Source organism: Balaenoptera ricei, chromosome 13, assembly GCF_028023285.1.
Source record: "Balaenoptera ricei isolate mBalRic1 chromosome 13, mBalRic1.hap2, whole genome shotgun sequence".
Classification (NCBI taxonomy): domain Eukaryota; kingdom Metazoa; phylum Chordata; class Mammalia; order Artiodactyla; family Balaenopteridae; genus Balaenoptera; species Balaenoptera ricei.
The window spans coordinates 67,774,866-67,800,492 of NC_082651.1; the positions used below are offsets into that span (position 1 = coordinate 67,774,866).

Consider the following 25,627-nt stretch of genomic DNA (forward strand, 5'->3'; position numbering starts at 1 on the left):
AAAAAATTCACAAGAAAATAAAACATTAAAGTATAATTCAAAAATTGCCTTTTTAAGATGAGCTTTTCTTTCATGCATGTCAACTGCAGTGATTTGTAAGGAAAAAATCACTAGATTCTGAGGTACAGAACTACAAGTATTAAAAACATTTTAGACACAAATTTTAAAAATAAAGCAATGAACACTCCATTTCCTATTCCTCCATGAGTAGATAAACAGGACTTGTAAGTAACTATTTTTACTTTTTCACATTTAGTTTCTATTTTATTTCTTTTTTGCCTTTCTCAGAGGGAAAAAAACCATACATAACCTTTGCTTTTAGAAAATTATTCAGAGACGATTAGTTTCCAAAGTCCATGAAAGAGAAGGAGACAGTAACTAATCTAAGTCCAATTAAATAAGCATGTACCCTCGAATGTTGGGAGACATGCAGTAAGCTTTAAAGCTTGGCTGAACTCATGTCAGATTTTTAGGAACGGATTAGGAGCCAAATGCAGGGAAAGGAACGGGGAAAAGATTATATAATCACATCCAGAGAGTGATCAACACAATAATAAATGCCAATAGGGAAGGAAAATAATGTATGGTAGATACTCAAAATGAAGACAAATCAGAATATAAGACAACCCTCCATTTGCTCAATGAGAAGGAAACAAAAACATTTAAGGAGACAACTTAAAACTTTTAAAGAAGGAGTTCAAATTTTTGGAAATAATTTTATCCAAACACTTTCAACCATCCTTGATGCCATCATCGCCACCATCTATCTTTAGGGACTCTTTTCACTTTGAATAACACAGGTTTTCCAGAGCACATGGTCTTCACGATACCTAAGTTGTTTGAAGTAAGTATTTGGGGGGGCGGTGGCAGGGGCGGTGGGGGGGGGGGGGCGGGAGAGCAACTTTATTAGGAAAGCCAACAGGCGAGAAGATGGCAGACTAATGTCCTAAAGAACCATCTTGCCTGGATTTGGATGCTAGTTTGAAATGAGCACTTTCTGAATTATATATGATGTGATTCTGGGAATTTTTCAACAAGCCATGGGTATATATTCACTATTCACAACCTCAACAACTCACTATGGTAATTTTTAAAGTGATCTTTAAATTAAATTTTTATAGCATCTAACACTTGCCATTGGGTGATCATATACTTAGGACAAATAATGTCTGTGTTAAATATACCTGCCCCTTTCCTTACCAGTTCTGACACGTTAACTAGAAGAATATAATATACTGACTGAGGTCACTTGAGGAAAATGTACCTTTCCCCCAAAAGTAGTATTACTCAAAATAGGTAACTGAGAGAATTACCTCAATTTGGGACATTTGGGGAGAATTTACAAAATAAGTGATTCCCTGCTTTTAGAGATAACTTTGGGGAAAAAAGTTGTGTGCTTATGTACGAAGTATCAAACTAGTAAAGACTAACTACTACAGTTAAGGTCAAAGACTTAGGGGGTATAACCACAAAAATGTCTAGGAGGGTTCAGAAGATCTTTTACACATTTTAAGTCATTCCTGTCACCTATATTCACAAAGAGATGAAGCACCAGGCACCTACAAGGAAAATAATACCTCTCTATTGGTATCGTTCCCTGCTGTCTGTCCAAAATATTTATCATAATGGAATCTGAAGTAAAGAAAATATCGAGACTAAAATCTTAAAATAATATGTTAAAGATATGAAATCACGTACTTTAAAATGGTCTAGAAAAGATAAAGCAAACAAAACAAATTTAAAACTAAGCATATTGCTAAGAAATATTAATGTATAAATAGAAAGTTCGTTTTAATGCAATTGTATTGGTAGCAATATGAAAAAATTACCTGCTGCACATATCTGTCAGTAGTTTTCCACATGTAATAATATTCAATGATGCTAGTCAATGATTTCCAAGGGAGCTGAAAAAATATTTAACATGATAATGAAAACAAGCTACCGTAGAAACTCTTTTCCTTTAAAACCACTTCTTAAAAATAAGGAGGTAATAATCCAACGGAAGATGCATTCTAGAAGAAATGTTTGAAAAACTGAAATTAATTCTGAGCAAAAGGGTCCCCAAACAAGTTCTATTCAGCCAGAGATGCTGATACAACACATTCCATTTCTCAGCTCCCATTTTGTTAAAAATTATAAACCTTACGACTGAAAATATTTCATGACTTACTCAGTTTTTCTCGGGCTATAGGTGGGGTGGAAGTACAATTTTTAGAAATGATATTTTAAAGAATCTGGACTGAGTTCTTCAACTTCCAAAGATGCCACCTATAACTGGGGGTCATTGGTCTCTGGTATAATATTTCTCATCCTTTCCAAAACTGCTCTATTCTGATCTATTTTGTTGTAAATAAAATGAAAACCTAAATCTCTGAAAAAGAACATAGCCAAGTGCGGTACATATTAGAAAAATAGGAAGCTTGTCTGCTATTTTATACAATTATTCAAAAATGGCCAAATGAGCCTTTACTTATGAGACCCACAATGAAAGAATATATTTAATATGTCCCTCTGTAAAGGGAGATCTGTTAGTCTTCCAAGATATGTAAATCAGGGCAGATCAAACAAAATGACTGATCACATTCGATTTTTAGCTGTTGTGGCAGATTTTACTGATACATGACTCAGCACCCTCTGACTCCCAGCTTGCCCTAATGCACCGCTGGGGTTAGAGTTAAAATAGTTCTTCCCAGACCCCAGTGCAGCTAGGGGTCTGTTTATGGACCACATGTACAACATCCATGCAATTCCTATCATCTCCACATTTAACTCACCTGTTTGGTCTGAAGAGAAAAATAAATGGAGTTTAGAAAAAGGACGTTATTTTAAAACTTAACTGGGTGGCAACTTCAACAAATGTGGTCTCACTTACAGGAACAGATTGGCACAGCTGGCATTTGGATTGCAGTTAAAGCAAATATAATTTTCTCCAATTTAACAAGCAATCTAATGGAGCTGAAAGTGTCTGAGGGATGGTGTTAAGGAGCCAACTACAGCAACACCTCACAGGACAGCTGAGGCATAGTCTCCCAGGGTTTTAAGCAAGCCAAAACCTCTTATCCCCTAATTATTCTTCTTCTGGGAAAGAGGCCCGGGCATGCAATTTACCTGGAAGCCTGAGAAAAGAAAACCAAGTGACCCTGTAACCTGAGCTTCCTCACGAGCCAGATTTTATCTAAGCCATAAAGTCCTAATCAGCTGTCCTCAGCACCAGCACACTCATCAAGGAGTAGTGTAGGTCACATCTCAGTGCATCTACTCCTGATGTAGTATCATTTCTCCCTCAACCCTCACTCAGCCTTCATGGGAGTTCCAACACGTCAACTGAAGAGGAAAAAAATCCGAATGTGGCAGATGGCTCCGCATGATGCATTGGCACCGACTGGAATTATACTGCTGCAGCATTTCAGCCCCAGGCAGGAGTGACTGTGAAGCCCAGTGAAGAAGGGAGATCCTTTTGGAGGGCAGAACATTAGAGTGGACATCTGGTTTTCTACTTTGCGTTGCAAGAGAGATGGCCAGAGGTACTAATCCATACCCATCCGTGGACAATGGTTATTTACTTGTCACAGTGATCAGGGACTTGAAAGGAATGAGATTAGAGGACTGGTAACAATGAGGCTTATAAAAGAGGTTTGTGGGACAGACATCTGAGGGTGGGCCTGGCTGTGAGGATATTTGAGCCCCCATGTTCACAAAGTCTCCTCTACAAAGGAGGTTTTTCACTCGTCTGCTGGATAAGATGATCCCTCTGGCTATAAGCCAGCCTCTTTCCCTAGTTACCCAATGACTGCTCAAAGGACACATAAACAAAATGGACACACATGTGGATGCCACCACAGGGATGTCCTCTCACCCATTCTGATTTGATTACTCCAAGTGTCTAATCTGCAAGGAACAGAGTACACTGGGCCTCCAACATGGCACCATTCCTGGTAACATGTCAGTTAGATTACACTCTCAGCATACTGGAATAGCAGTTACCTGTTTTCACTGAATGGACAATTATTCTAGATATGATTTGCCTTTTCTGTGCTATTGGCTAGCAATAGCACACACAGACTTATGAATGACTCACTCCCACAAAACGCTGCTTCTAACCCAGGGCCCAGAACCTGCAAGAATGAAGGTTTGGGTCACCCCACCAGACTAAGAACTCTGGTCATCTAAGATACGGAAGGGAGAACAGTGTGTGTGTGTGTGTGTGTGTGTGTGTGTGTGTGTGTGTGTGCGCGCGCGCGCGCTGTTCTATGACAATGAAGGCATCAGGAAGAGCTTCACAAAGGGAGAACGGAAGACTAACAAAGCTATCTATGTTTTCTTCCTTGCTCAGTGTAATTATTTTCCTTCTGGACCCAATTCCCTCTCTATTTTTACATAAGGTCTGTTGGTAGTGGTGTTTTCACCTTTATAATTTAATGCAGAAGTTACAAGCTATAAAGACAGGGCTGTGGCTAAAACCAGAAGAGGAATAAACAGCAACCAGAGATGGATGCCGTGATATTAAATTTAAGCCTCCCCATTTAAGGAAATAGTACCATATTTTCTAATGATTCAGGGATAATTACTATTGTTTTAAAGTTGATGTCTGGAAAGGAAGCATGTAGAGACGGCAAGGATGGATGTTAAGTAGTCAAAGAAGTGGGTGGTGGCAGAAACTGTACACCCATTTCCAACCTACTTCCAGCTTACCTTCCTTGAAGCTCTAAATACATTTTCCCCAGATACTCTTGAACAAGGATGCAGACATACAGGCCAGGTTTAGCCAAGCTGACAAATGTGAATGACATTTAGATATAGGAGTTAGCAACATCAGAATAAGGCTGCATGCAGGGAGACTGGATAGTTTGGCAAGAACAATGGCTGGGATATCACGTTCTTCTGGGGCATGTGTGTTGACTTTTCTGCCATCCACGTTTGACATCATGGATTCCAAGCAGCAGAGGGCATGGGTCTTTCCACTGTTTCTGGAAGTGCAGCATCCAAACCTGGTTCTCTAGTCTTCCCAGAGATTTTATGAGAACCTAATATCCTATATGCCTTTCGGTTTAAATTATAGTGAATTCTGTACTTACCAAATAAGAACCCTGACTAATATAACCAAAGTATCTATCTTTTATTCTAAACTAGATGAGGCTGAGTTTCTCTCACTTATAATCAAAAGTACTCTAATACAAAAATTGGTAAAAAGTGAAGTGTTCTAAGAATAGACCCTAGATACATGGCACTTACTGACAGAGTCAAGGTAGAACAGAATCATGCAAGACTGCTGAGTAGAGGCAGCAGATGTTGTAGTGGGGTTCCTGCTAGAGCACTGCCATTGTGGGGTTAGATACTGCTCTTAGCTTCACAAGTCCTGTCTGTGAAGCATCGAAACGTGGATCCCTGGCTAACGTCTGTTAGCCTTCTGACACCCTTTAATAAATTTCTTTCTCCTCATAATAGCTCACTCAAATGGATTCTGTCGTCTCTAATTATGACTTGCTCAGTATCCTTTCCAACTTCCCTCTAGTTCACTTGCTTATGTTACAAAGGCTGGAAATCCAAACGTTATATTTCCAAGACCCCCTTGGATTTACTTCTGCCAATCAGATGTATGTGTATAAGACAAATTCAGAAGTGAATTAAGCAGGCGTAGAGTGGATGGTGCACAAGGGATCCATTTTGCTGCAGTAGAAGTAGGAGGCACAAAATTGTTCTAGAGCCAATGACGTTGCGAGAGGTTTCCTGATCTCAAGATCACGGCTAAAGGAGTGTGATCCTGGCTCAGAAGTTAACCCAGCAGCTTCTCAATTTCCCTATGGGGCAGAGGTTAAGAGCTCACTTGTGGAACCATTTCTGTGGGACTATTCTGAGGTCCAGCTTGAGCCTACTTCTCCAACCCTATCAATGATTTTAAGCATCTAATTTCTAAAGTTAAATCCCATTCTGTTTAAAACAGCTCCAATATTTTGTTATCTGCAACTGAAGTCTAAATGATACAACAGCCAGGAAATAACCTTTGCTGAAAGGAGTTTCTATGGCAAAGGACTCCACTGTACGAAGGGGGAAAAGACTTTGCTATTTTGCACTTTGAATTTTTCAGGTTCCTCTGCATATTTCAGGTCCTGTTTAGGATGTAGAAATCCACAAGAGAATGTCATCCCCACTCTAAAGATGAGGAAAGAGAAAATTTATAAAACCACACCAACTCTTTAGTCCATCAGAGAGCTAAGATTACAAGACAATCAACTGAACTAAATTCCCAAGTCACTCCAAGGAGAGACAGGACTCTAAGTATTTTTACTTTGGCAGAGCATAAAACAGGTGATGAACAACAAAACATTTACCAGATTATTAAAGGTCAACAGTGGGCTAGGACAACTGTTTAGCATCTGTGGAAGCTCTAGACACAAGGGGAATCCAAACACATTTGCCAGAGATCTCTATCAGATCTTCATCAGAAAGAACTGAGCCAGTGGAGGAGACCTGAGAAATCCATAGGTGGTGGTGGAAATTTGAATGTACACAAAGAAATGAAGAGGGGCAGAAATGGTAAATTTTTAAAAATAAGTAACAGTAAGTAAATAAACATGGGGGGGCATTAATCTTTTTAAAAGATGACTGATTGCCTAAAGCAAGAAATAGTAATAATGCACTGTGGGACTTAGAACATGTACAGAAATAAAATGTATGACAACAAAAGCACAAGAATGGGAAGGAAGAACTAGAAGTGTACTGTTTCATGGTTCTTATAATCTATGTGATCTAAGCAGAATTTGATTGAAGGTAAACTGTGGTACATTAAAGATATATATTGTAAACCACTAAACAAAACAAAAGTTTAATTAGTAAGCCACCAGGAGAGATGAAATGGGTGTCATAAAAAATTAATCAAGAAAGGGGGAAGAGGGGCTTCCCTGGTGATGCAGTGGTTAAGAATCCACCTGCCAATGCAGGGGACACAAGTTTGAGCCCTGGTGCAGGAAGATTCCACATGCCGCGGAGCAACTAAGCCCGTGTGCCACAACTATTGAGCCTGCGCTCTAGAGCCTGCAAGCCACAACTACTGAGCCCGCGTGCCACAACTACTGAAGCCCATGCACCTAGAGCCCATGCTCCGCAACAAGAGAAGCCACCACAAGAAGAAGTCCGTGCACCGCAACGAAGAGTAGCCCCCCGTGCAGCAACGAAGACCCAACGCAGCCAAAATAATAAAACAAATAAATTTTTTTAAAAAAGTGTGTGGGGGGAATAAAGAACAATGGGACAAATGGAAAACTCATGGTAAAATGATGGATTTAAACTGATAATTATATTATTAATAATTATATTAAAGGCAAGTGGTCTAAACACTCTAAGTAAAAGGCAGAGATTGTTAGATTGGTTGCGGGGGGGGAAAAAGATTCAACTGTATTCTGTTTACAAAAAGCCCACTTTGGAAATAAATAAGATAAAAGTAAAAGGATGGAAACAAAATATATCATGTAAACAATAAATCCGGAGTGGTTATATTAACAGGAGAAAAATTAGACTTTGTCACAAGGAATATTACCCATGGATAAAGAAGCATGATGTAAAGATAAAAAGGTCGAATCATCACAAGAGTATAACAATCCTAAATATGTACGTGCCCACCAACAGAGATTCAACATATCTAAAGCAAAAACCTAATACAATTGAAAAGAAAAACAGAAAAATCTACAATTATAAGCTAGAGACTTTTAATACTGCTCTCTCAACAAGTAACACAACAAGTGGGCAGAAAATCCGTAAGGCTCCAGAAGACTTGAACAACATTATCAATAAACTTGACCCAAGTAGCATTTATAGAATAATATACCTAACAGCAAAATATCTGTTCTTTTCAAGAGCACATGGTGCATTCACCAAAACAAACCATATACTGCGGTAGAATCAATCAAGTCTTCAAAATGTAAAATTTGTGTGTGTGTGTATGTGTGTGTGTATTTAACAAAGTATGTTTTCTGAACACAATAGAATTAAACCAGAATTCATAACCAAAAAATATATGGGGGAAAAAACCTACAAATATGTGGAACTTACTTCTAAATAATCCATGGATCAAAAAGGAAACCATAAGGAAAAATGAAGGAATGAAAATGAACACACAACTTATCAACCTTGGTAAGAAGATGAAGCTAAATAAAGCAGTGCACAGAGGGAATCGACACACCCCCTTTCCTCCATCAGATGTCCAGCAGAAAGAACTGGGACAGGGCAAGCAACCTGCCCATTGGTGGTGGTGTGGGTGTGCACAATGGTGATCAGCTGCCACTGGGGACCAGGCCAGAAAACCGCTTCCCAGATCCTTCTCTTACATCCTTCTCTCATACAAAGCAGAAGTGTCTGCCACTGGAGACGGACTAGAAACCATCCCACCCCCAAGTCCCAGGCAAAGTGCGGTGGCCAGTGGAGGGGGACTGGAAATTTGCTCACATCCAAAAAGCCCTGCTAATAAAAGGCTACACAAAGCAGAGACCGGTTGCAACAAGGGAGCTGGGGAAAGAACAGAATTGCTGTGGGAGCTCCACCGCTGAGACTCAGGCACACAAAGCCTACCAAAGTCTGGGCAGGAACAGGACAACTAAGAAACTCCCTGCGCCCTCACCATGGACCTGCAACACCATACTACCACAGGGGGAAGGGCAAAATGTGGAGAAAGGCTCTGCAGTGCAAGGCCTGCTAAGGATGGGACAGGAACACAAGAAAAGAACCCTTCTGCTTTCCAGGCCCTACATTAAGCATAGGTAAGACTATGAAGTCTGTGGATGCTCAGTTCACCTCCTATTCATCCCACCAGCGAGGGAGGGACCCGCCCCTCAAGACAGTGGAAGGTGGTCAGACATACAACACATGACACCGGAGACAAACCAGATGAGACTGACAGCAGTTTATTAGTCACTTATACTCACGGTCCGGGGAAAGAGGACACTACACACCATGTAGGGCCACACAGGGGTTGTACTTGGGAATAGTGAGCCCAGTAGGGGCTGTGGAAGTGTGGCTTTGTGTAACAAGAGGGTGAGGTATGCCCTGGTTCCGGAAAAAGGTTCCCACAGGAGGAAGGATGAGACTGGCTTGTGAGAATAATTCTGCCTGCTGGCAAGGGAAGTGAAACCCATTAGGTTCAAGGCTGGGTGGGGTGTAGGTGAATTAGCCAGGCAGGAAAGGATTTTGCATATCCGGCAAAAATGGGGAGATTCAGTTAAGCTTTTGGGGCCCTGTGAGGCTCAAAGATATAAAGGTCGTACATGAAATATTAACCCTTCCAGTACAGTGGTACACTGAAGGTAACCAGAACAACAATGAAATCCAAACCTGGCCAACTAGAGACTATATTAATATACTAAAGGATCTAGTTGAAAAGGTAGACAATGCACATGAATAGATGGGGAATTTACATAGAGATAAAAAGCATAAAAATAAAATATGACTGTTAGGAAAATATGCTATCATATTTGAAGAATTCCTTTAACAAGTTTATCGGTATACTGGACATAGCTGAGAAAAGAGTTAGTGCACTAGAAGACAGATCAATACAAATTATACAAACTAACACACAAACAGCACGTCTCAGCTCTAGGAAACTCAGTGAACTACAAGTAGAATAATTATAAAGAAAAGCCTGCCAGGGCTTTTGGTTTACTACTACAGGTTCACACTGTAGTAGTAAAACAAAAGTAAAGAGAAAATCTTGAGCACAAAGAAAAAGAAACATGCACATACATAGGAACTTCTCATCAGAAACTACGTAAGCCAGATAGAGAGACATCTTTAGAATACTGAAAGAAGAAAAGAATTTTTAATGAATTCTATAAAGAATGAAATATCTCTTCAAAGGGGACAGTAAAGTTTTTCGGACAAGGCAGAAGTCATTCTCAGTCAAAAGCTGAATTCATTGTCAGCCAAAAGTGTATTAACAATAAATGGTTACATGAGAAGCAAAGTTTCAAATTAATGATCTAAGCTCCAACCTTAAAAAAATACTAGGAAAAGACAAAAGCACATAAGCTCAGAGCAAGCTGAAGGAAAGAAATAACAAACATAAAAGCAGAAATCAATGGAATAGTAAACAGAAAAATCAATCAAATCAAAAACTGGTTCTTGGGATTTCCCTGGTGGCGCAGTGGTTAAGAATCCGCCTGCCAACGCAGGGGACACGGGTTCGATCCCTGGTCCGGGAAGATCCCACATGCCACGGAGCAACTAGGCCTGTGTGCCACAACTACTGAGCCTGCGCTCTAGAGGTCGTGTGCTACAACTACTGAGCATGTGTGCCACAACTACTGAAGCCCACGCGCCTAGAGCCTGTGCTCCGCAACAAGAGAAGCTCCCGCTCACCACAACTAGAGAAAGCCCACGTGCAGCAACGAAGACCCAATGCAGGCAAAAATTAATTAATTAATTAGTTATTTTTTAAAAACTGGTTCTTTGCAAAGATCGATAAGATTGATAAACCCCTAGCCAGACTGATGAGGAAAAAAGTAAGAAAAGCTAAATTACCAGTATCAGAAATATCTGAGGGGACATCACTACAAATCCATCCCACAGAACTTAAAAGTATAATGAAATTATGAACAACTTTATGACAACAAACTAGACAAAATGGACAGGAAGAGATACGCCAGCAAGAGAGAGGAGGACATAGCAGCCTTTGTAACCCCACAAAAAACAATAATTAGATAGCTATCAACAAATGAAAATTGCCCTGGGAAGATGCAAGAGTCAAAGAAGAACCTACAGCAACACAGTGCAGCAAAAAATGGAGAGTAACTGCACAGAGAGTACACAGAGAGGATCATTGAGGAGACGGACTTCAGCTGAGACATCTGGAAACAGCTAAGAACAAGGAAGGGTGGAGGCTATCAGTATAAGCCACACACTGGATACCACTGCAGTCACCAGTGGCCTCCTCGGCAGAGGAGCCTGGTAGCCCTGGTCACTGAGGACCTCAGCAGCACCCGAGACAGCTGCTGAAGAATCCCTACAGCTCGCACAGTAGAGGACTCTGTAGTGTTTGTTGGAGTGGACCTCAGCAGGCTCCTGTGCAGAAGAAACCGGCAGCTCCTGCCACCGAGGTAACCAAGAGCCACTGCTGCTGCTGGCCTCCTAGAGAAGGAGATGCTGCTGCACTCCTTCCAGAAGATGTGCACACCCCAGAGCCCAGAGCCCTGGCTGCTCGACATGCGCTCACATCACAGGCACCAGATCGTATGCTTCAGTCACTCTGTGAGCACACACACTCCACTCCCGGCTCAGGGGCTGATCCAAGCATGCCCACGCCTCAGGCACCACTGCCACCATGAGGGCACTCCAAGCCAGACCCAGAGCCAAGAGACATCCCCTCGCCCATGACATACGCTGTGGGAGAAAGAGAGATCAGGAGGTCCCCAGCAGCCTTTGCCACTGAAGACCCCAACAGCCCTCTCTGTTGCAGCAGACACCTGCACCCTTGGCCGTTGCAATCTTTACTGACACTGACCTCAGCTGATAAAGCTGAATGTGCGCTATGCCAATGGGCCTTCCCAGGAGCTAGAACCAATGCACTCCACTTGCCTGGTACCCTTGCACCCACCTGCAGGTGAAGGTCTTTCCCCACTAAAACCAGTCTGTAAAGTCTGCAATGTCTGCTCAGCCAAATGCACAGAGATTAACACGAGGTTATGAGAAACATGAAAAATTAAAGAAACATGACACCCGCAAAGGAACACAGTAATTTTCCAGGAACTGACCCCACAGAAATAGAGATCTAGGATTTCCCAAAGAATTCAGAAGAATTGTTTTAACGAAGTTGAGTGAGCTACAAGAAAATGCAGATAGAAAACTCAATGAAATTAGGAAAACAATATACAAACAAAACAAGAAGTTCAACAGAGAGAAATTATTTTAGAAAACCCAAACAAATTCTAAAGCTGAAGAATACAATGAATTAAATGAAAAATACAATGCAGATCATCAACAACAGACTTGATCAAGCAGAAAAATCTGTGAACTCAAAGACAGGTCACTAGAAATTATCCAGTCAGAGGAGGAAAGGATAAACAAAGAATGAAAAGAGAGTGATTCCAATTAGCAGAAAAAGAAGATCACAGCAGAAATAAATGAAGTAGAAACAAGGAAAACAACAGAAAAGATCTATAGACTAAGAGCCGGTTTTTTGAAAAGATAAACAAAATTGACAAACCACTGGCTATACTAAGAAAAAAGAGAGAAGATTGAAATAAATAAAATCAGAAGTGAAAGAAGAGACATTACAAATGATATCGCAGAAATCATAAAAGGATCCTAAGAGACTGCTATGGACAATTACATGCCAACAAATTGGATAATCTAGAAAAAATGGATAAATTCCTAGAAATATATAACCTATCCAGACTGAATCATGAAGAAATAGAAAATGTGAACAGAAGACTGAATCAGTAATCAAAAACCTTCCAACAAAGAAAAGCCCAGGACCAGATGACTTCACCAAACATTTAAAGAAGAATTAATGCCAATGCTTCTCCACATCCTCACCAACGTCTGTTATCTCTCATTTTTAAAAAAATAATAGCCATCCTAACAGGTATGAGGCAATATCTCATGGTGGTTTTCCCTGATGATTAGTGATGCTGAACACCTTTTTTGTTTGTTTGTTTTGACCACACCACACAGCATACAGGACCTTAGTTCCCCGACCAGGGATCAAACCCTCACCCCCTGCAGTGCAAGCAAGGAGTCTTAACACTGGACCGCTAGGGAAGTCCCTTGAACACCTTTTCATGTACCTGCTTTTCACCAATGAGGATGATGTTAGCTGTAGGCTTGTCAAATATGGCCTTTAGGTTTATACGTTACTTTACAAGTATAGGGTGGTGGAAGGGAGAGATAGTAAGTTAAAAATACCAAAACGGGGTTAGCAAATGCAAACTATTATATATAGAATGGATGAACAAGGTCCTACTGTAGAGCACAAGGAACCATATTCAATATTCTGTGATAAACCATAATGGAAAAGAATATTTTTAAAAATATATGTGTGTGTATGTGTGTATATATATATGTGTGTATATATATATATATATATATATATATGTATGACTGAATCACTTTGTTGTATAGCTGAAATTAACACTGTAAATCAACTATATTTCAATAAAAATAAATAAATAAAACAAAGCCTAAAGATCTAAAAAAACAAACAAACACCCAAAACTACATAAAACACAAACCCTCTGAAGAGTTAGCCTCCTGATGGTCTATCTAAGCTTTTTGACACTGGCGGCCAATACCAAGCTCCAACATACAACAAACCTAATGTGGACTGTCTCATCAACAAGCATTCCAACCACCTTCAGAAAACTTTATCATGCCACAAATTTACAAGAATTTTGTTAGATCATGAAGGTAACAAAAAACCATTTAACAGCATTATGGCTGTTACACTCATTTTCACACTGTTATTTTACTTTCTATGAATGCCAGCCTCTATGTCCAAGTATATTGCACCAAGCTACTGTTCAGAGTTATTTCCTAGTCCTGTATTAAGTGCCCAGGAGGGCTGTCTAAAAGTTTCACAGCTCAGTGTATACCCGTCAATCTGCTGTTTTCTCCCTTTACCATCAGAGGTCCAGCTGAAATGCCAGTTAACTCCGTGAAGACACTCCTGAGTAGACTGGCACAACTAATAGTTCCCTTCCCACCACTTCCATAATACTCGTTCTTACTACTGACAGAAATAATTACATTATATTTTATTTGAGGGCTTATCTTTCAATCTCTTGATCTGGACTATGAATCATTCCCTAAAGTAAGGACCACGTTACATTTCTGATGCATGTCTAGTGCACACTTAAGGGCCTGGTATGTTGCAGATGCTCAATAAACATTTGTTGAATTGAACTGAGTTCAGAATGGTGATCAGGGCATAAAATGAGCATGTCACACTCAGTGCAGGGAAAACTAGTTTCATTTTAGTATTTCTCATCTTCTACTCCTTTATCAGGCCTGCAGCCTTTGTTCTTTAGGGGGTTTTGTTTTTGCGGTTTCTATTTAGTGGTGTAGCTATATTATATTAGTAGCATTGCACTGTTGTGTTATTCTGATCACCTGAAGCTAAATGCCACCAATGCATTTTAAATTCCCAGCTGCACACCCTGTAAATTGAAACCATGACATATGGGTGTCAGTAAAGTTTTGCCAAAACAAATGCCAGTGACACTAACAGCTTTAATTATCATGTTTAGGATTTAATATATCAACTCATATAGATAAGTAAAATTTTCCTTCAGAAATAATTAAAAAAAGATGCAACAACATAAAAGGCAGGATCCTGGTTCACATTAAATACTTCATAGGCTATAATGAGTCTATTTTCATAATTTTTAAAAAAGAATGGCTGCTGGGACTTCCCTGGTGGTCCAGTGGTTAAGAATTGCCTTGCAATGCAGGGGATGCTGGTTTGATCCCAGGTCGGGGAACTAAGATGCTGCATGAGGTGGGGCAACTAAGCCGTGTGCTCTAGAGCCCGCTTGCCACAACTAGAGAGCCCATGTGCCAAAACCACTGAGCCCGCACGCTCTAGAGACCATGCACTGCAACTACTAAGCCCGTGCGCCACTAGAGAGAAGCCTGTGCACCGCAACAGAGAGCCTGCGTGCTGCAACTAAGATCCCACACGCCGCAACTAAGATCCCATGCACCACAATTAAGACCCGAGGCAGCCAAATAAATAAATGAATACATAAATAAATATTTTTTTAAAAAAAGAATGGCTGCTATAGAAAGCTATTTATGAACTTCTCAAATAGAAATTTCCCCATTTCAAAGAGATTGTAAGCTTAATTAAAGCCAGCAATTCCATAAATACAAAGAAAAAGGAAGTACATAACAGTAGACAAGATTACCTAGTATTTAAAATGCAAGTAAGATCCTGCATATCATCAAGAAGAGTAAATATCGAAAACCCATAAAGCAAATTCTTCTGCTCTGCTTGATACAGGTCGTTTCTATAATAGAGGTCTGTATCAAATTCAGGCTCAATGATTAGTAAGATAACTAGAAAAATACTGAAGGCCTAAAGGAGGGCAACGAGCTTAAAAAGCAGAGATCAGAAATATTTAGTGCAAATGGTTAGAAAAGCTGTGCATATTTTTAACTTGGAACTCAGAGAGTGGTGAAGAGGATTAATTCATATTGCCAAGGTTTATAGCAAGAACTCAGGGCCTCCTGACCCTGAGTCTTACAATTACTGCTCAAGACAAATGTGAATTTCTCCCTCCACAACACTGGTCTGCATTCTACGTTGAGCAGATGAAAATTACTACGTCACAGGCTTGCTATATGAATAGTTTAAGATTTCCCAAATTTTTAAAACAGATAAAATATTCCCACCCCAACTTTTATTTAATTCACAATTTTCTACTTACAAAGTCTTGACGTATGTCGTTGAAGTCTTTGCCATATTTTTCCAGTGCCTCTTCAAATAAACTAGCTTCAGAGGCCGACCATTCTTCCATTTCATCTCTGCATAAAACAGGTCCCCCAAGTGGTACTAAGACACTAATTGCACTGCTCAAATCATAGCTGTGCCTATACAACGTATCCATAGCATGAAACTAAAAAAAAACAAAGAAAATGGAGAGAAAAGATCAGCCAGAAATGCAAACTTGCTAGATTACTTAAGAACAGAAATATTAAAATGCATGATGCACTTAATTAGCAACAATATACTTAGTATTTACTTTTTTAGTAACACAATTAAGAAAAAATTTAAACAATGGATTTATTCAGTTATTTATAACATCACATATTGCTTTTAAGAGCATGTTGATTTGTACCTTTTAAGGTATGTATTTTTTTTAAATGCATTTGTTTGTTACAGCAACCTAACTATGAAGATCTAGGACCTCCAGGAATGAAAATGGGAACCCAGTAAGTTCCATCATCCTTTTGGTTAAAAGTGCCAGAGTCACTTCAGCTATTGTATAAGGTTGGCACAGCCTTCCTTGACAAGGGAAAAATATGTAGACAGAGGATGTATCAGAGTGAGAAAAAATATTCTCAGGTTGCAGTAAGAGAATGATATACTAAGAACAAGAGATGGAGAAAAAACAATGAAACTGAGAATGATGGTTAAGACAAAATTACACATCCATGTTAAACAAAACAAAACAAACAAAATTATATATCCATGTAAAAACAGTAACTTGGTTGAAATTCTGTAAGACCAAGAATAGATGACCAGGCTTGCTTGGAACAGCTACCTAGGCCAGTGTGGATTTCATATATATTTCAAGGGTGAGTGATTTGAAAGGAGGAAAGATAGATTAGGATAATATAAGTGGCTTTTTTCAGAAGTACCTTGGGTCTAGCTTATTTTAAAAAGATCTATTCATAATATGCATGCGTATTTGTATGTGTAGCAGGAAAACTGCTGAACAGGACAATCAGTTGTGTCTGGATAAGCATATAGGTGTGGTACAGATTTGGCTGGTGATCAAATCCTTGCCAAGTGAGAACTAGTTCTGTTTAAACTTTCTAACATGTGAAAGCCAAGTTTTACACCTTTTACACAAAGTATCTTCTGATAATTATTAAAAATTGCATAAATGAGGATAGAGTCACATCTATGTTTCTTAAAAATTTAAATTATAAGTGATCCCAAAATATCTGGTAGGGGACAGTGGACAGTTCCCTACTGGTACAAAAGCATAAAATAAGCTCCAGTATCAACTAACATCTATTAAAGAGAAAAAAATTATTAGCTAAAATACACATTAAAAGTATGTATTTATACTGTGATACGTAAAGATGCTGAATATGAATTTGTTGACAGAGCTAAAGGCAGGATTTAGGACATGATTAGGAACAGTAACTAACTGCTTTAACAAGGGTTGACATCTCCCCTAAAATAAATCATTGGATTCCACAAAACAAAAGCAAGTAGGGATTTCATTATCAATTTCCTAGTTATAATCACAGCTAAGACCATACTGACCATGTGCAGTCTTTTGCTATATGTGTCACAATTGTGGAATAATAACTTCAACTTTCAAGTGAATTTCTTCTCACCCTTCTGCAGCAAGGGTTACAAAAATGTTAGAACTGATCTTGATTCTTCCCTTATGCTCTGCAAACTTCAGAATCAACTAAATTCCACTTCTCTAGCTAACCTCTCACTTGACAGATTCAGCAGTTTTAACTGCATGTTACAGTTATACACTCTTAACACCATCCCTGAAACTAAAAAACTATTGTTTCTAGATACCTGATCTATGAAAATGCAAAGATCAACAGCATTGAGGGGTCCCTTCAAATAATAATATATTTCCATAAACAACTATTTTTAAAACTCCTAAATTTACAGTGGATAACTAAAAACAAAATAGTATTCAAAATCAATAATTATACAAATTAACTGCTGCTGAGATTCCTCAGGAGATACAAGTAATTTTTATATTGAACAGGTGCTCTGAAACCAAAAGTCACAGAATTAAATGAGCTTTTCTCAGCTGTTGTTATACCAACCACTCAAAGCATGAATGGATTTTCAGTCTTTTGTTCATGTTAGATGAATGCAAATGCCTTCCTTATAGGCACTTTTAAAAATGACGATGGGCTATTACCTAATAAGGCTTCAAGTACCAAAGTAATACCCTAGCCTCTATAAGTGATTGTGACCAAAATCCCAAGTGATCAGGTTGTTTTTAAAGGTTCTGTTCTGTACAGAGTGTGTTTGTGTTACTCAACACTTAAGTAAGCATTTGCTTTTGAAAACTAGCTCCTGCATTGTGTCACAAAGCAAATGGAAAGAGTGAGTCGGACTAAGGCTGACCACAGCTATGAAACCTCCATAGCCCACACATTTAGACCACAGCCTAGGGGAAAGTGCAGTAATGATCAGTATGTGTAGAAAATAAACATCCCATGAGACACAGGTACTGTGGAATGCCTAAGGAATAATCCTGTTAAAAATCAATGACCAGCTTTACCAAGGAAACCAGAGGATCACATTGTTTGCTAGGAGTCCATATTAACTCCATCTTTCTGACATACATAGAAGCTTCTTCTGAATGAACTTCTGTATAGTCTAATCCAACCACAAAAAGCTAATAAGTAAGTAAAACACAAAATATAGTTTCTAAAACAAAAGAGACAACATCCAGTGAAGACTCACAGAAATAAGCTAAGAAAAGACATAGGAGTTTGACAATGTAACCAACAACTTATAGTTTATCAGTTAAGATAAAAACTCAAAGAGCCAGACATATAAGAGAACATACTGGCTGATTCCATTTTTATGAATTTTGAGAAAAATAACAATTAATTTATGATGAGAAAAGTCAGAATAATGATTACCTCAGAAGAGGGGATCATTGACTGGGAAGAAGCATGAGGGAACCCTGTTCACCATCTACATCTGGGTGGTGGTTATATGGATGTAGACATAGGTAAAAATTTATAAGCTGTGCACCTAAGTGTACTTAATACACTTTATTATATGTATACCTCAATTTAAAATAAGATAAAGAACTTGAAACTGAAAATCCTCCCTCCAGATAAATACTTTGCAAAGATACCATCTTTTCAATAGAGATATAGATACACACAAATCCATTCAAATCTAAATTTTAAAAATCATAAGAACTCAGCACAAGCTGTTCTCTCTGCCAAATAGTGGTGACGGTGTTGTCACATTTCATCTCATTCAAAACAGATGGAGATGACAAACAGAAGTATTTTAGGAGAAAGAGTGACAATGAAATCTTGGCAGTGGAATTCTCATCTTTTGTTCATTAAGCAGAATCACACTTGGGTAAACTGGACCATTGTTTGGCAAAAATTCACTCCCTCTCCTGGACCTCCAAGGGAGCATATTCTTCCACTCTGCTGAGGTTGGGCCTGGCCATGTGACTTGTGTGGCCAACTGGCTGTTAAGATGTGTGACATAACAGAGCCCTGACATGAGTCCGTGCATTTGGACTTGTGCTACTGACTTTTGTCAACAGAGGATGAGAGATACATGGACCAGATGTGGACCTAACCTGCAGCTTCTCACCCGAATCAGCACAGTACAGTTCAGCAGAATTCTAGACAATCTGTACAGGGGTGCATGAGAAATTAATGTTTGCTGTTTATAAGCCAATGAAATTCTGGGCATTGTAATAGATACTGCATTTTCCCTTTTGAGAATTAAGAGCTTATTCACCCAATGCTTAGAAATGCTGTGAGCAAACAGCCTACAGCTGCTGCTCCTCTTTGGAATGATCTCAAATTAAGAAAGGTTCATCGCCCAAGGTCATGCCCTCTTCCTGGGGCAGCCAGCTTCCAATGATGCAGGAGTGTAAAGGGTGAGGTCTTCACTCACACTGTATCAGAGCCCACCTTCTCCCTCTGTTCAATCCTGCCTCCTTCCCTTCTCTTCCACAGGTGTTGATCCCAAGAGTACTCCCTAATAAACTTCCAGCATGCAAATCTCCTCTCAGAATCTGTTTCCCAGGAACCCAATCTGTAACATGTAACATTATTTTGGCAATGGCTAACTGATACCCATATATATTCAATACTACTGATTTGCTCAGTTAAGAGTTTTACAAAAATTTTACATGTATAACTCCAGCACAAATTATAGCATTCAGACCATCAAATCTATTTTAAAATTAATGAGCATATGGTTTTTTCCAAGTAGAAATATAAACTCTCATGAGTAAACCTCAAACCACGATCAAGGCAAAAATTTATATATATGAGAAGTATGCCATCCAGTCAACTTTTGCTTCAATGCACAGTACTCAAAGCAAAATCCCTCACTCCTAATCAGATTTGTTAAGACTTGGTTGTCATTCACTCAGATCAATCTATAAGACACCCAAGAGCTATGTTCTTATGTGTACTCATACCTTTTGATTATTATCACGAGAAAGCTCCAGGGGCGGCAGGCCATAGTAGCCCCATGGCCCTAATGTCACTTCCAAACCTACCCTGAGCATAACTGTGGGTTCTTCCCCCCAGCTCTGATTCCAGACACAAACCAGGCAAATATGGAATACAACTATGTGGAGACACTGGAGAATAAGCAATGCAGGCAAGAAGGAGAGGCTAAGATCGTTCAGGAAGAGGAAGTATGAGAGATGAGCTTCCACACTGACCCGAGCTTTAACTTTGAGGTGTTTTCTAAACTGCTACAAGAGAGAACAGACCAAACAGAAAGTTAGCTGTGACTAGGCTGAGGTGAAAGTGGGCAAGACCTAGGGAGCAAAAGCCTCAGGAAGATTATATTCCAGGCCCTAAAGGAAATCACGATATGTTAAAATAATTGGTGTCATACATGTTCTCTGATCACAACCCCCAAAGCAATTTAGATTTATTTATTTAGATAGAACCACATTTCCTTGGAAATTAACTCTCAGTCAAATGCAAAATTATAAAGTAAATTAGGAAATACTTAGAACCAAGTGATAAAGAAAATACTACATATAAAAATATGAGATACAGAGGGACATTTATAATCTTAATTACTAATATCAGAAAAGTAGATAAATGAAATTAATGGGCTAAAAATTGGTCTTGTAAAGCTGGTATAGTTAATATCAGGGTAAAGCCAAAGAAAGGTAGAAGGAAGAAAATAATAAAGAGCAAAACTAAATTAAATAGAAAACAGACATACAATAAAGAAGATCAACTAAACTAAAATTTCATTCTTCTAGACAATAAAAGAGAAATTTCTGGCAAAACTATCAAGGAAAAAATGGGAAATGACACATAAACAATAACAGGAATAAAAAGCTATTTATAACTACAGGCATCAAAAAATTTCCTAATAAAAAAACTATCAGGGAATTCCCTGGTGGTCCCGTGGTCAGGACTCTGTGCTTTCACTGCTGGAGCCCAGGTTCGATCCCTGGTCAGGGAACTAAGATCCCACAAGCTGCACCATGTGGCCAAAAAAAAAACCTATGAAAAATTGGAAAACCTAAGGAAAAATGGAAAATCTCCTGATGTAACTGACCAAAAGGGACTTTAATAGAATAAAAACTTACTCTAATTTTTAATCAAATTATAACCACAACCCAAATGGAGGGACATGCTACAAAATAAATGGCCTGTGCTCTTCAAAATGCCATGGTCACAGAAGAGAGAAAAAATGAAGAACCGTTCAGGATTGAAGGAAATTAAAGAGATATGACAAGTAAATGCAGTAAGTGATTCTCAAGTAGATCTTGAATGAGAAAAAAATTTTTTTTTCTCTTATTATAAAGGACGTTACTGAGACAACTACGAATCTGACTAAAGCCAGATTTATAGTACTATAACTTGTTAGTACTTTTAAATTGTTATAGTACTATTGTTATAGTACTATAACAATGTTCATTTCCTGAATCTGCAAATTGTATTGTGGTTAAGTGAGAAAATATCCTTGTTCTTTTAGGAAATACCTCCTCAAATAATACTTAGCGATAAAGGGACATCCATTCTGTAACTTACTCTCAAACTGTTCAGAAATAATAATAATATGTATACAGAGAAAGAATGATAAAGGAAACGTGGTAGATGTAAACATTTGGGGAATCTGGGTGAAGGGAATACAGGAAGTCTTAGTACTATTTTTGTATTGTCTCAAAATACAAAAATAACAAGTTTTAAGAAATTATAACAAGCCTTCATTAACTCACACTTGTAAAATCCAAATCTCTTCACCCTAGACAAAGAAGTTAAAACAATTTTCATTATATTTCTCCATAGTTCAATTCTACAGTGACTTTCTAATGTTTCTTGTATTAGTTGTCAAATGCATGGGAGAAAAGTAAAGTAAAAGGCGACATACAGTCAAAACAAAAAATAAAACAAAAACAAATTTAAGCTTAAATTTAAAAGAAAGAAATGGATAAACAGACCTTAACACAAGCAGACAATTCCCCCTAAGACAGTCTGCAGTGTCTCTAAGCCCGTTTAATATCATTTTAAAATTCTTATCTGCAATACATCATCAGACAAAAAGGAAATGTGCCTAATGTAGAATATTATTGCCTTAATGATGTATTTAGAAGGAAGGAAAATTTCACGTTTCATATTTTTTACTGCAGTGGTAGTCCATTAGTTCAAATTCTAATTTTACAGTCTTGGAAACATGGATAGTACTCATAAGTTTTAGCAAACTGAGTTTTAAAAATTATATGAATTCTCATTTAATCAATTTTATATTCATTTTGAAGACTAGATTTTTTTATGTAAGTTGATGCCTAAAATGTTAATCAAAAGATTCATATATTCTGCTGAGTACAATTTCTATAAACGATGTAATGACTATGATTTCCAAACTGTTCTCAATTCCTCAAAGCCCTAAATGAAGTGTGTGATTTGAACAGGAATCACAAATAAAGACAGTGAAGTGCATGGTCAACAGCTGGCATTTTTACAAAGAGTAACTGAAGAATAAAACTATTGTTGGTTAAATCAACTTTCTCTTATCAGAAAAATAAGTTAATTATCTTTTCTAAGTTCTTCTTGATGGGAAAATTTTTATTGTAAAAAGTATAGCTTGTTTTAAGCAGAAGATTTTAAACTGTATAGTGATTTCCTTGTAACGATTATATTAATATGTGTGGTTAATTATAGCCTAATGACCATATTCAAACTTGATAACCTACTACAATGATAATAAATATGGCATGAAAAAACCACTTTCAGACAAGCGATAATGCTATAAAATCAGAAGAAAGTAAATGAGACTCAGCAAAGACGGGGGGGGGGGGGGCGGGGAATGCATCATTGTTATCATCAGCTCAACAATAACAACTAATATTTATTGAGCTCTTACATTGTGCCAGATACTGTTCCAAATGATCTACAAGTATTATCTTGTTTAATCCTCAAGTTGATATCACAAGGTAAGTCAGAGACAGACTTTTCCAGAGGCTGGAGGAGGACACTGAGGCACCACCTACTTTCTCTCCTAGTGAGGACGGGGCCTCAAGAGCCAGAAGAGCCCAGTGTTTGCAAACATTACCTTAAATGAAGGTGCATAAACTGCTGAACGTAATTTCTTCCAGAATACTGATGGAAGCTCAAAAAGACGTGTGACATAGCAGTAAATCAGTTGTCTTCCACCCAACCTGGACAGCCAACGGCACAGGGAGCTGTGCGCCGCTCCAGAGAACGCAGGGGCCCAGGCCCAAGGCATGGTCTGGGGAGCCAGTGCAGTTCCATCAAGTTCTATATGCTTGGATACATATATCAGCAACTTACAGGGGTATGTCTGCATACCCTCTTCTTGTCAACCCATAACCTCAGGGCAGACACATTTTATTTCCACTGCAGATGAGGAAACTCAGACACAGGGAGGTTATGTAACTTGCATAAGGCTATAAGGATCAAAAGCTATAGATCTAAGGGGAAAAACAGAATCACAAAAGTGAATCCATTGGTACACACCCAGGTCCATAGCAGCATTATTCACAATAGCCAAAAGGTAGAAGCAACCCAAGTTTCTACTGACAGATGAATGGATAAACAAAATGTAATATACACATACAGTGGATTATTATTCAGCCTTAAAAAGGAAGGAAATGCCGACATATGCTGCAACATGGATGGCCTTTGAAGATGTTATGCTAAGTGAAATAAGCAAGCCACAAAGGGGCAAATATTTTATGGTTCCACTTACATGAGGTACCTAGAGTAGTCAAATCCAGAGAGATGTAAAGTAGAATGGTGACTGCCAAGGCCTGGGGACTGTTTTAAGGATCTGGGTTTTTGCTCTAAGTGCAACTGAAAGCCACTAAGAGGATATAAGATAGGGGACAGCAAAATCAGAATTGCATTTTTAAAAGACCAGATATAATACAGAATTAGAGATGTTCCAGCATACAATTTCCTCCTTACTAATCAACATAGCCTGACCTTTCTTAGAACCAGAATTTAGCATGAGGAAACCTAAGTTTCTAGTCTTATATAAGTTACTTAACCATTATCTCTAATATAGTCTATCCCAGAAGATTTCTAAGGCCCCCAAAAACTCAAAAAGCTTTTATCTAGAATCCTACCCTCCAACCTGCTTTAGTCCTCAGAGTCCAGACAAAAGAGAAATCCAGTATCTCTGCAATTACCTATTCTCCGAGACAGAGGCTTTGTTTCAGCAATAGCTCCCTAACAGTGCACATGGCACTTGGCCCTTCCAGTCATGAACAGGAAGTAACAGGCTAGAAAGTCCAAGAACTACTACTTAAGTAACTACTTCAGGGTTTACTTTGTTCTAAGTAATTTTGTATCCACAATGCAGGGGGACAGGGGAGTGGAATGTAAGGATTACTGCACACTAATTTTTTTTTCTTTGCAAATTGCACTAAGTATACTTCCCATTTTACTGAAACGAAGGTGAAATCTATGAAGCCTCTGTGGCTTTAATGTTTTAACAATTATAAATCTCATTATATGTCTTAGACTAGCCATGTTTGAAATTCACAGCCCAGCTACCTGAAAATGAGGAAGTTATATCCAACAATCCTGCAGGCAGCTTAATTACCTGCTCCCAAAATATTACTGGTGATTTGATAAGTGGCATATATTGTCTTGGATAAACAGATGTGTCAGATAGGAATGATGAAAGCCAACTGCAGTCCTCACAGGACAAGCCACAGAGAAAATCACCTGAACAAGCTACCCAGGTCCCAGCAGTTCCACAACCCTGCCCTCTCCATGGTCTCCAGATCCATGGTCTGGTCACCTGATAGAGAAAAGTACTAACCTGACCTGTGCAGGCCTGTGAACACTGAAAGAAAAATAAGAGTCCAATTCTTCAAATTCAACTAAACAATGAATCCATTTTCATTTAATGGCACAAAACAACTTAGCAGCCTTTCATATGTTGCTCTTAGAAAACAATCTGCAAAACTCATCAACATATTACTAATTTTTAACCACTTCCATTCATTTTTACAGAAATGCCTCGAGATCTTATATTTTAACATCAAAGTAGAAGGCATGATACCACCAGGCAAACAGGATTAAAGGTGCAGGTCATGGCATCTGAAATAACAAGAGACAATGACTTCTTCCTGCTTTTGACTTCTAAAAGATGTCAATTTTCTGCAACTGAAAATAATATAATCTCAACACAAGAACATACAGAAAAAGTCCAAGTGAAGTTGAACCTAGAATAGTTAGAGCAGGAAACCAAGACCCATAAATGGTGACTCCCCTGGTGGCACAGTGGATAAGATTCCACACTCCCAATGCAGGGGGCCTGGGTTCAATCCATGGTCAGGGAACTAGATCCCACATGCATGCTGCAACTAAGAGTTCACATACCACAACTGCGGAGCCCACTGGCCACAACTAAGAGCTGGTGCAACCAAATAAATAATATTAAAAAAAAAAAAAAGACACATAAATGTTGCAGACAAAAGAACAAATCTTGGGGACTTCCCCGGCAGTCCAGTGGTTAAAAATCCACACTTCCACTGCAAGGGGTGTGGGTTCGATCCGTGGTTAGGGAACTAAGATCCTGCATGCCGCGTGGCATGGCCAAAATAAAATAAAATAAAATGAATTTTTAAAAAAGAATAAGGGGATTAGGAACCAAGACAGCAGAGTAGAAGGACGTGCTCTCACTCCCGCTTGTGAGAACACCAGAATCACAACTAGC

The 25,627-nt window shown here is 38.7% G+C and overlaps 1 protein-coding gene across 5 annotated transcripts in view; it reads right to left on the reverse strand.

Annotated features, from left to right (window-relative positions):
• MTA3 (metastasis associated 1 family member 3) overlaps positions 1 to 25,627 on the reverse strand; it is a 166,281-nt gene that overhangs the window by 50,317 nt on the left and 90,337 nt on the right. For all 5 annotated transcript variants that reach the window (XR_009506601.1, XM_059943496.1, XM_059943492.1 and 2 more), the window contains exons 9-10: positions 15,411 to 15,599; positions 1,830 to 1,904 (exon numbers count right to left, since the gene is read on the reverse strand). Coding sequence is in view for 4 of the 5 variants with exons in the window: in XM_059943496.1 (XP_059799479.1) it covers positions 1,830 to 1,904; positions 15,411 to 15,599 (264 nt within the window). In the remaining variant the exon portion in view is untranslated. The remainder of the gene's footprint in view (positions 1 to 1,829; positions 1,905 to 15,410; positions 15,600 to 25,627) is intronic.